A 12,878-nucleotide genomic window follows, 5' to 3' on the forward strand; every position below is an offset into this window, starting at 1 on the left:
GAATGGTTTGTGGAAATTTGAAAGAAATGATTGTTATAGATTAAAGGTATATGAGAAGTATACTTAAAGAGTAAAATAATAGGATAATAAGCATTGAATGATTGAGATATGAGGGGAACAGCTGTTTGTCTTTGCAAGTGTCTGAATTGTGCTGTGTAAGGTAATGATGTATATAGGTTTATGCTTCTGTGAATGTATGATATGAAACATATATGGGACTCCTTGACTGTGAAGAATCAATGTATGAGGGTTAAATAAATAAAACCCACTGGGCGATTATCGGGCAGACATGTGTTCATAGAACGCTGGTTGCCGATAATTGTCCTGTGTAAACAGGGGAACGATTAGCAGATGAACGAGCAAACACTCGATCATCTGCTGGTCGTATCGTTTAAAAAAAGTGAAATATCGTTGTCGGCAGCACATCTTGGTGTGTAAACAGGGAGACGCGCTGCCGGCATGATAATGTATGGGGACGAGCGATCAGAGTAACGACTACTCGTTACGAGCGCCGATCAACAATGTCACGTTGACCGGCGCTCGCTGAACCGACCACTTATCGGCTGGTGTAAAAGGGGCTTAAGGTCATGTTCACACCCACATTGTGACATTCCGTTGTTCTGCTCCCTCGGAGGAGCAGAACAAGGCAATAACGGAAGCAACGGTCCAGTTGCACAACGGACACGGCAAACGGCTGACGGAACCCATTGACATCAATGGGTTCCGTTGGGTGTCTGATTTTATGCATACTGAGCGGTCTCCAGTAATCTCCGGTAATCCCTGCCAGATCTGCAACGGAGCCTCCCACGTATATATACCTAGATGCCATTAGGACGGAGAAGGTTGGACAACGGACAGTGGGACACCAGGGAGTTATGTTCATCATATCCGCTGATAGTATTTACAAAGCTACTGGTCTGGAATTCCGACTAATTCTATGATGAGTCTTTGGCAGAATCAAGGATATTTGCAGCTCCTGAAGGTGAGGGATGGGAAAGTCCCTCCTGTATGTGGCGTGCCAACAACATATAACCACAGGCTCATACATGATTGAATTTATTATTATACTGAAGATGTGCGTTCCCATTCCTTGACAGATAAATTATGCCGTGTGTAATTACTGGCATTTCCTAAATATTGAACTCCCGCAGTTCTAAAAAAAACATGCCATATGCTAATTATGGCGCCTTCTGACTGGATTGTCTAAGAGGCACCAAATGGTCATGGCAATTGTGTCCCAAATCAGATACCACAACCGCACTCACTCTTGAACGGCGCTTCGAGCTAGAGAGCTGGGGCTACTAGGAATCTCTTTACAGCATCCTCTAGTAGTAGGAGATATATCTAATATATATTTGGCAAGACGTGGTGTCCGAGGCAGTTCGCTCCGCCCACAGCCCGACCTGCAAGAAGCCTGTGAGGAAGGAGATGTGAGTGCTCAGTCCGTCTGCTGTTTGTGTCTCTATTTGTCTGTGTCTCTGTTTGTGTGTGTAGAACTTCCAGCATGTGTGTTTTTTGTGTGTCTAAGTGCCTACATATGTATCTCTGTATGTGTATATATTTCTGTGTGTGCATCTACTACATTATCTGTACTCAGAGTTATCACTGTGTTATCTGTGGTGATACATAGGACTGCAGGTAAGGCTTCGTTCACCACTGCGCTTGCGCTCCATTCCAGCAGAGCTTTCCGTCGGAACGGAGCACTCACAGACACAAACGGAAACCAAAGGTTTCTGTTTCCGTCACCATTAATTTAGATCCGGTGCCAATGGTTTCCGTTTGTCTCAGTTGTGCAAGGGTTCCGTCGTTTTACGCTATTGTCGACTAAGCCATCGATTCCAGCAAAACGACGAAGCCCTTGCACAACTGAGACAAACGGAAACCATTGGGACCGGATCCTTCACTATTGAAATCAATGGTGATGAAAACCTTTGGTTTCCGTTTGTGTCAGTCAGGGTCCCATTCTGACGGAAAGCTCAGACGGAATGGGACCCTGGCGCATATGTGAACGAAGCCTAACATCTACTACATTATCTGTACTTGAGAGTTATCACTGTGTTATCTGTGGTGTTACATAGGACTGCAGGTACCATCTACTACATTATCTGTACTGTGTGCAGGGCTGGGCGATTTTGCAAAAAAATAAAAATCTAGATTTTTGTCAACCCTATGGACGATTTTAGAATTGATTCACGATTTTCTTTTTTTTTTAGGAGTAATTAAGGAATTACCGTGCATGCAATTCCCTTATCTCAAAAAAATACAAGACCCAATTATTTTAAATAAGAGAATTGCAGGCAGATTTATCCAATAATATATATTGATTATAAGGATTGTCCCTTAGCTGCTACATGTGATCACGCTCAATTATAAAACAGACAATGCTGATAATCATCATACATATATATATTTGGCTCAGAGAATAAGAGCAACTAGGAATGCAGAGGAACGCCAGGAACGAGAAACCAATTCCCTAAACAAGACATTAAGAAGGCAAAACCCTGAAGTAAGACGAGCCTGTACTGAACAACGTCGTTCTCAAAGAGCACAATTATAAATACTTATCATTCCCTTTGCTAGCAAACCCGTGTAACAGGTTTTCAATATATATATATATATATATATATATACACATATATATACATACATACACACACATACACTATTTTTATATATACACTATATAATAAATGGATTATGGAGAACATACAAACTGTAACATTGAAACGAAAAACAACAACATAAAAGACACAGGCGCCGATCAGTTATACCATAGATTTTTATTAACCCCACAAAATGTCCAGCAGTTCCATACACAGTTCTGGTGTCCCCAAAATTATGGAAACTGCAAAATATAATGCACATTTCATGTCATTGTGTCATAATAATGAATCATCAAGAAACAAATAGAAATGACCAAATTCCTGAAAACACTGAAGATCAAAAAAATATATAAAGGTAAAATTCTGTTGACATCGTCCGTGTGACGGCCGTCACACGGCTGCATGTATTTCTGTGGGGCTATTCACATGGCCGTTGTTTTAACGGACCGTGTGAACACGTCCTATTTTTGTCAGTTTTCATGGATCTCTCAATGGACTCAAGTCTATCAGAGATCCGTGAAAATGGGTCCCACACGGGTGCAAATCGGCCGTGAAAAACATTAGTTTTTCACGGCCGATTTGACACACGTTCATCTGAATAAAGCCTTAATCCAACATATATGGAACCGGATGCTGAATTATCAGATGTATTGAATGATTGGCTTTGGTCATAGAAAACTATATAAGGCTGTGTTTACATCTGCGTCAAGGCTCCGTTCCGATGTTCCGTTAGAGCTTTCTGTCGGAACGGAGCCCTGACTGACACACTAAAAGAAGAGGTTTCCGTTTCCCGGCGACGGATCTGGTGCCAATGGTTGAGTCCGTCAAAACTACGTAACCCTTGCACAACTAAGACAAACGGAAACCATTAGCACCGTATCCGTCACCTTTGAAATAAATGGTTCCGGTCAGGGTTCCGTTCAGATGGAAATCTGCGACGGAACGTCGGAACTGAGCCCTGACGCAGATGTGAACGAAGCCCAAATTGTACTTGTAGGGATAGAAAGGCTCAAGCAAGATAAAATGCTTATCCAAAATCTTCTGCTGTCACTTCACTGATCGGTCTTCTAGGCTGTAAACAAGTGCCGAATTATCAGAATCGCTGGATTATCAACTGCCACAATAAAGGAATTTCACTGAAAAGACTATTTACAGGAATTCTGATTAAATTATTTATCACTCGAATTTGGAAAGAGAATAAAATAATAGTAAAGGTGAAGTTTTACGTTATGTCTGGACCAGCAGAGTTCTATATGGGTTGGTTTTGTGGTTCTGTCCGCATGATTTGCTAATATACACTCAGGTTTAGGCGGTTGCAAAAATTTGGGATGATGTAATTCTCTGGTGCTGAATAAAGGCCCTTTTACACGGGCCAATTATCGGGCAAACGATCAGCCGATGGATGAGCAAACGCTGGTATAAATAGGGAGACGTGCTGCCGACATGATAAAGATGTATGGGGACGAGTGAACAGAGTAACGAGCTCCTTGTAAAAGGTGGAAACGAGCGCCAATCAACAAGCTGTCTCGTTGATCGGCGCTCGATTACACAGCCGTGCAATACCACCTTTAGGGTAGGGCTCCGCAGTGACAGGGAGTTGCATGTGATTTGCAATAAATCCACAATGTAACTTCATTATTTCCCTGTGGGAAAAGTCACGACACCTTACGACCCTCAAAAACAAATCTGACGTCGTCAGATTTTCTGCAATGGTCGGAAGTTCGCCAAAGAAAAATATTGAGGTTGCATCAGTCATGGTGATCCCATGATTTTACCTCGACTCTCATACAATGACGTGTAGGCTTTTCCTAAATGAAGAGGCACAAACATGTTACAAAATCATTGAATTGTCTTACGTACGATATTCTATCCTTCGGGAAAGATCTTATACAGTGTAAATCAGATCTGACCGGGGAGAAGCTATATATAAATAAGGGGTGCACCAATTACTTCTCTGTACTTACATTCTGCTAATGACATGCATGTATGTCACTATACGTTAAGGGGTTAAGCACTATTAAAACAAGGCTCATTATAAGCATAAAGGTTAAGTAGCCGGGACATTGCTGGGAATAAGAGCCATGACACAATTATCAACCAGGAGACAAGGATTACACATGGGCAGCAGGTGCTCGTCTCCAGTATACAACTACACGAAGAGAGTAATCACCAGGTACCTGCACAGCGGATCATCCCCCCATGTGATCTAGTCATAGGGACAACTGCCATGTAGAGAAATCATCACCTGTAGCGCCCCCATCTCATTTATGTCATTAGCTTTATAATCCACCAACCGGATTCTGGTTACTGTCACCGTTCTCTAGTCGGATTTCTTAGGTTATGATGGTTTCTCCCAGTTGCTGCCTCCCCCTGATATCTTTAAAGTACCTTCCCATACACATAATGCAGCATGAAGGGGCTCGGTGAAGGTGGCAGTGAAAGTGTGTAAGTGTCTGATGGGGTCACACAGCTCATAAAAGGACAGCTGCCCGGCCTCATAATCCAGACATATCCTGAATCTATCACTGGAGATCTTGTCAGATAACTTTGTCACTTTACTGTCATGTCTCACCGAACACTGGTTATTACACCATGTCCTCCGCCTCAAGCTCCAGGACTTGTTATTATTTCCAATGTATGATGGATCCCCCCTCCTGTCTATACTGGGGTAACACATCCCCACCATCCAACTCCCCGATTCACTGCTATCCACATCCCAGTAATGTCGCCCTGAGGAAAATCTCCTGCCGCTTATCACCTGATTATAATCCTGGAATCTCTCTGCTGTTTCTGGACGATTTTCCCTCACTTGTGAACAGGTTGCAGTTTTCCGGTCGTCTGATATATGGATATTATTAGCAGCGGTGTTTACATCCAGTAATATGTTTGCAGGAACCGCCACATAGATCCCACTCCTTATACCTGATATTATGTCACATAATGTGTGTAATGTGTCTGAGATCAGAGCCACATCCAGATCATCCACATCACGGAGCTGTTTATCACGTCTCCCAGTGTCCTCATCCCCTCCCCCCTCCTCAGGATCACACAAGTCACCTGTGTCTGGTCCCTGTAGGACAGTCAGTGGATCAGTCATCTTACACAGCTCCTCAATGTGTCTCATCTTGCTGGACAGCTCATCCTTCTTTATTTCCAGCTGCTGGATCAGAGCGGAGAGTGAGAGTGACTGCTCCTCCTCCTGCCTGGAGATCTCACTCAGGACCCTCTTCTCCAGGACGTCCAGCCGTCTCCTGAGGTCTGTAAACAGGACAGTGACTCTCTCGGCTTCTCCAGCTGCTTTTTCTTGATCTTTTCTCCAGCGCTCCTCCAGACTCTGGACTCTTTTCTCAGTCTCCTCTCTCTTTGTGGTCAGTTTCTGCAGAACATTTCTCAGTTTCTTCTTCTTCTTCTCAGAGGCCTCATCCAGCATCTCCACCCGGTGTCCCCGGTGTTCTCCTGCTGAACAATAAACACAGATAAAAGTAGCGTCCTCAGGGCAGTAAAATTCCAGGATCTTCTTATGGACAGAACATTTTCTATTCTCCAGGGAAGTGCTGGGTTCAGCTAAGACGTGTTCTGCTGCCTTGCTGTGAACTCTCAGGTGTTTATCACACAGAGAAGCTTCACACAGCAGACAGGATTTAACAGCAGGTACAGCAGAGTCCACACAGTAAGTGCAGCAGATCCCGGTTTCCATCTGTGTTGGTTGAGTAAACAGGAAATTCTCTATTATGTTACGCAGAGCGAAGTTCCTCATCAGTGCAGGCCGCTCCTGAAACTCTTCTCTGCATTCAGGACAGGAATAAAGTCCAGACTCGTGCTTTGTATCCAGAGCGCGATCAATACAGACCCGGCAGAAGTTGTGTCCACATCTCAGCATTACAGGATCGGTATAAGTGTGCAGACAGATGGAGCAGTCCAGCTCGTCTCTCAGATCAGCAGACGCCATGACTGAAAGGAGAAACAAAGCTGCAATTCTCTGACACTCAGAAACCAGAGGGCGGGTTTTCTACTGGTGTCTAGAGGACAGGAGGTTCACTGAAGTGACAACTGAGTAAAATATACCTTTTAATAGTAACTCGTTTTAAAAACAGGGGTAACACACCACTGTGAAGTAAGCCCCACCGTGAAAATTTAAAAACGTATTAAACAAAAAACACTGAGTCATTATGATAAATATATCTCAGTGTTTGTAACAATGTTTCACTGGAACCAGCATTTATCCTGGGCACAACAGTAGTACAATCCCCAAAATGCACCAGTGTCCGTAAACAAACACCGGATCTCCTAGCGCTGGGTGTAACACAATGCTACTGTCCCCTATGCAGACATTCCATGTACAATGAACGACCCTACGCGTTTCAGATACTCATCCTCAGGGGTCCGTATCTTGGTCACTCTGGCCTCATCACCAGCGATAATAATATTCAACAGCAGATATTCTGCTGTGCGTCACGGGAAGATGCTCGTATCGATGTCAGCGGCATAGAGGACAGGGCTGAACAGCACAAGATCAGTCATTGTTAATGGACGTCACACGTGTTATAATCATATATTCTATCTGCTATATTTTCAAGGCCTACATGGTGGTCACCTATAAAAGACCCGGGTTGTTACTAAAAGACAACAGTAAAGAAATGGCCAGGAGCAAATAAAGCAGAGGGACAGTATGACGGGGAGAGGGGGACAAAGTGGTTAATCAGCAGAGACATGCTGGGATTGGGTGAGAGGAAGGTTCTCGGAGGGAGATAGAAGGGGATATTGCTTACCTCACTTCCTCTTTCCCCGGTGAAATTTTGCTGTGGACATTCAGGCACCGGAAGGTCTTGAAAGGGTTTAATAGTTAACTCATTCTCTCTCTTTGACTCCAGTATGTAGGTGGGATGACCCTCACCCTGAGATAAAGAATAAGTAAACATACATCTAATATAAACCTGAGGTATATCATGAAGCACAGTGTTTTAAATGAATTACTATTGAGGTTTAAAAAGGGATGCAAAAGAGAAATGTTTTGGATTTTTAGTTTACAGTGTTTATCTCATAAAGTGTTAAATAAGACTATTGAGCGGATTACTTCGGTAATCTTCACTATTCGCTATGATTTGAGACCGATTCCTATTTCTCATATATTTACTATTATAGTATTGGATGTTCAGAATAACGAATATAGGGGACTACCACATTGGAACGTCATATCCGGGGTCAATGACAAGGGAGATAGAGAAGGTTTAGTGTAAGGCCGGATTCACACAAGCATGTTTGGTCCATGATATGCTGTTCGTACCTCGGCCGCATTTCCCGGACCAAACACACTGCAGGGAGCCGGGCTCCTAGCATCAGGAGTCCCTGCCTCACTGTGGGAAAATTGTCCCGTACTGTAATGATGTTCTCAGTACGGGACAGTAGTTCCGCGGAGAGGCAGGGATACCTAGCGTCATAGGTAACTATGATGCTGGGAGCCCGGCTCCCTGCAGTGTGTTCGGTCCGGGATATGCGGCCGACCTGCGGACCGTATATCACGGACCAAACACGCTCGTGAACAGACGATTTTATGTAATGTTTTAAACACTTAGTCACATTGGATGCAGCTTCCTCATAGGAAGCCGGCTGCATGTACACGACATGTGGGGAACAAGCAAGCGTCGTTATGGCAATGCCTATCCACATGTTGCGGTTGAGGTGCGGTTAGAACCGTATCGAATAAACGAATCCGAAAGCAGCACAAAGTTGCACCACAATTTGGTGTTTTTTTTCCACGCGGTTGCATTTTTTACAGCAGCCGCTTTGCAAAATGCATCAAACTACTGTAAAAAAACATGCAGTATTTGGATGCGGTTCTAACCACACCTCAACCAGTGGGTGAAAAGACCCTCACACATCAGTGCTAGATAAACACCTATGGCATGGAAACCATTAAACAGCAGCCAAAAGTCTTTGTCTATTTGTGAGTGGAGCCAAGAGGCCATTAATCTTTATCGCTGAACTGACTGGCAATTAACTACCTCCTTCCCCCGACCTCTCAGGGTATGTTCACACGCAGTGTTTTCAGACATAATTCGGGCGTTTTACGCCTCGAATTACGCCTGAAAAAATGCCCCTAATACGTCTACAAACATCTGCCCATTGCTTTCAATGGGTTTTACGAAGTTCTGTTCCCACGAGGTGTCAAAAGACGGCGCCTAAAAAGACGGCTGCGAAAAAGAAGTGCATGTCACTTCTTGGGACGTTTTTGGAGCAGTTTTTCATTGACTCCATTGAAAAACAGCTCCAATAACGTCCGTAAAATACGGCGCGAAAAACGCGAGTTGCTACAAAAACGTCTGAAAATCAGGAGCTGTTTTCGTCTGAAAACAGCTCCCTATTTTCAGACGTTTTTGTCACTGCGTGTGAACATAGCCTTACTCTCTCCGCTCAACCCTGAATACTCTGCCTCCAGTCAGGCTGTAATCACACCGCTTCGGCTGGGTTCACACAACCTATTTTCAGATGTAATGGAGGCGTTTTACGCCTCGAATTACATCTGAAAAAACGGCTCCAATATGTCGGCAAACATCTGCCCATTACTTTCAATGGGCTTTACGATGTTCTGTGCCGACGACCTGTCATTTTACGCGTCGCTGTCAAAAGACGGCGCGTAAAATTACAGCCTCGTCAAAGAAGTGCAGGACACTTCTTGGGACGTAATTGGAGCCGTTTTTCATTGACTCCAATGAAGAACAGCTCCAAATTACGACCGTAAAAGACGCCCCCCAAAACGCGAGTACATGCAATTACGTCTGAAATTCAGGAGCTGTTTTCTTCCGAAAACAGCTCCGTAATTTCAGACATAATTGCAATTATCATGTGCACATACCCTTAGGCTTCGTTCACATCTGCACCAGGGTCCCATTCCGTCGGAGCGGGACCTTGACTGACACAAACGGAAACCATAGGTTTCCATTTCCATCACCATTGATTTCAATGGTGACAGATCCGGTGTGAATGGTTTCCGTTTGTGTCAGTTGAGCAGGAGTTCCGTCTTTTTACGGAATCAATAGTGTAGTCGACTACGCTATGGATTCCATCAAAACGACGGAAGCCTTGCACAACGGAGACAAACGGAAACCATTCGCATCGGATCTGTCACCATTGAAATCAATGGTGATGGAAATGGAAACCTATGGTTTCCGTTTGTGTCAGTCAAGGTCCCGCTCCGACGGAATGGGACCCTGGTGCAGATGTGAGCGAAGTCTTAGAAGTGGTCACCCTCCTTTCCCCGTCAGTGTGTGGAGGCAGGCTGACTGGAGAGAGGCTCAGACATATTAAATACTTAATGGCCACTTTATTAGAGACACCGGCCCTTTCACGATTGGAACTTCCCTGCATGGAAATTAGACACGTGACCCCGGAGTGCAGCATAAAATCAAGTGGGCTTTCCGTGGATCACTTTCAGTGTGAATTCGCATTAGAATGGGTATATTGATCGATCTGAGCGACTTTAAACAAGACATGGTCATCATTGCTGGACTACGCGGGGGCCAGGATCTCAAAAACTGCCAACCTTGTTTGGTTTTCTCGTGCAAAATATGTTGAGTAAGGCTATGTTCACACGCAGTGACTAAAAACGTCTCAAAATACGGAGCTGTTTTCAGGCGAAAACAGCTCCTGATTTTCAGACGTTTTTCGCGGCGTACTTTACGGCCGTGTTTGGAGCTGTTTTTTAATGGAGTCAATGAAAAACGCCTCCAAAAACGTCCCAAGAAGTGTCCTGCACTTTTGACAAGCCGTCATTTTACGCGTCGTATTTTGACAGCGACGCATAAAGTTAAAGAGGCTCTGTCACCAGATTTTGCAACCCCTATCTGCTATTGCAGCAGATAGGCGCTGCAATGTAGATTACAGTAACGTTTTTATTTTTAAAAAACGAGCATTTTTGGCCAAGTTATGACCATTTTTGTAATTATGCAAATGAGGCTTGCAAAAGTCCAAGTGGGTGTGTTTAAAAGTAAAAGTCCAAGTGGGCGTGTATTAGGTGCGTACATCGGGGTGTTTTTAATACTTTTACTAGCTGGGCGCTGTGAAGAGAAGTAACATCCTCTTCTCTTCAGAACGCCCAGCTTGTGACAGTGCAGATCTGTGACGTCACTCACAGGTCCTGCATCGTGACGGCCACATCGGCAGCAGAGGCTACAGTTGATTCTGCAGCAGCATCAGCGTTTGCAGGTAAGATCGACTTACCTGCAAACGCTGTTGCTGCTGCAGAATCAACTGTAGCCTCTGCTGCCGATGTGGCCGTCACGATGCAGGACCTGTGAGTGACGTCACAGATCTGCACTGTCACAAGCTGGGCGTTCTGAAGAGAAGAGGATGTTACTTCTCATCAGAGCGCCCAGCTAGTGAAAGTATTAAAAACGCCCCGATGTACGCACATAATACACACCCACTTGGACTTTTACTTTTAAACACACCCACTTGGACTTTTGCAAGCCTCATTTGCATAACTACAAAAATGGTCATAACTTGGCCAAAAATGCTCGTTTTTTTAAAATAAAAACGTTACTGTAATCTACATTGCAGCGCCGATCTGCTGCAATAGCAGATAGGGGTTGCAAAATCTGGTGACAGAGCCTCTTTAAGGCTCGTGGGAACATTGTAAAACCCATTGAAAGCAATGGGCAGATGTTTGTAGGCGTATTAGGGGCGTTTGTTCAGGCGTAATTCGAGGCGTAAAACGCCCGGATTACGTCTGAAAACAGTGCGTTTGAACATACCCTAAACCGCGAACGGCGTGATCGAGGAAAAAACATCTTGTAGACGTAAACTACTCGGGTCAGAGGAGGATGGGAAGAAGCGTTCCGATGAACAGGCGGTGATCAGTCAAGCAAATTGCAGCCGAATACAACACTGGTGCGCCAACTAATGTGTACGAACGCACCACTCACCGATCCTTAGCACGGGTGATCCATAACCCTAGACGACCAGTGCCATTACTGACTAAGGGAAACAGAAAGGCAAAACTCACGTGGGCGAAAGAGACCAAAAATTGTATCACTGAGCAGCGGAAAAACAAAGCCTAGTCCGATGAACGCAGATTTCTGTGGCACCGTGCGAATAAGAAGGTCCGAACTTGGTGCAAACATCGATGAAACCTCCTCGTCAGGTGTCCAGACATATTTTCAAACCGAGTAAAAAGAATTTAGGGTTTTTCTAAACATATTTTACCTCACAAACAGAACACAAGGCCTCGTGCCCACTTCATTTTCATCAGGGTGCTATCCTTTTTTTTAACCGATAGCATTTCTATGGGGCCAATCACACTTCCGCTGTTTTGACGGTTCCGTTCCGTCAAAAGCAGCGCATGTCCTACATTTGTCCGCAGTTCAGTGACCGTGGGGCCCTTTGAAGTCTATGGGTCCGTCAAAAAAATACGAACGGCACACGGAAGGCATCCGCACGCCGTCCATTTTTCTCGGATCTGTTGCTAAGCGACGGCAGGGCGTGCCAAAGTTCCCCGCATTCAAAACACACACAATGGAATTTAACGGACCGTTTAAAAAACGGAAGAGAAACGGCAGCACAGCGTCCGTCTAAAACGGAACGGACGCGGAGTGACAACGCAAACCACACGGATGTCGCAACGGACCTACGGATCCGTTTTGTGTGGGACACTAACTTTTATCGAGCACGACGGGAGCAGGGCAGTACAGACAAGTCAAAGCAAAAAAATAAATACATTTAATGAAGTAAAAATTGTCAAAAAAAAAGGGGTCATACATTTTATTTGGACAGCGCAAAACTGAGGTTCAGGGCGGCACCGCTTAATATAAGGAATACTATACAGCGCCTCTCCAAACAACGAAATGCGCAGTCCATTAATAATGGCGGATGTCATCAGGTGCCGTCCCGTGCTGGCGCCACAATACGATAACCGCGTCTGAGAACCTTTTCTAATGAATTTATTTTACCTCAGATCCTGCCGGAAGTGATTGAGTTTCTCTGTCAAGATGGCAGCTTTACTCTGATGCACGGTACGAACCAACTCCCTGAGCTGTCTGCTGCAATGCCTGCCCTTGCTGTCACGGTGACTGAGGAGAACTCCCCGTGACTGTGACTGTATCTTGTAGACCTTGTTGCAGGCAGCAGGTTGTCACCAACCAGACAGCACACGACATGAGTGAAAGCCTTGTTTATGGCGGGCTGGCGTGTGGAAGGTAAACATTGGATATCTGCCGGTCATGTGACCAAAAGTGCTTGCAGTACCTGCTAATGGCCAGAGGTGTCATGCACACACTTTCC

General features: G+C 44.8%; 1 protein-coding gene across 1 annotated transcript; it reads right to left on the reverse strand.

The window, feature by feature from the left end:
- Nucleotides 1-2,761: 2,761 nt before the first annotated feature.
- On the reverse strand, nt 2,762-12,813 carry LOC142748687 (E3 ubiquitin/ISG15 ligase TRIM25-like). Its single transcript, XM_075855867.1, has 3 exons — nt 12,548-12,813; nt 7,373-7,498; nt 2,762-6,554 (listed from the first exon to the last, which is right to left on the reverse strand). Exon 3 carries the CDS (start codon nt 6,550-6,552, stop codon nt 4,942-4,944), a length of 1,611 nt encoding a protein of 536 aa, XP_075711982.1. The 5' UTR covers nt 6,553-6,554; nt 7,373-7,498; nt 12,548-12,813; the 3' UTR covers nt 2,762-4,941.
- Nucleotides 12,814-12,878: the final 65 nt, after the last annotated feature.

Source organism: Rhinoderma darwinii, chromosome 3 (genome assembly GCF_050947455.1).
Source record: "Rhinoderma darwinii isolate aRhiDar2 chromosome 3, aRhiDar2.hap1, whole genome shotgun sequence".
NCBI lineage: Eukaryota > Metazoa > Chordata > Amphibia > Anura > Rhinodermatidae > Rhinoderma > Rhinoderma darwinii.

What these genes read in the sequence shown, in the direction of transcription:
- LOC142748687 (XM_075855867.1), bottom strand. Translation starts at nt 6,552, where the DNA reads ATGGCGTCTGCTGATCTGAGAGACGAGCTGGACTGCTCCATCTGTCTG.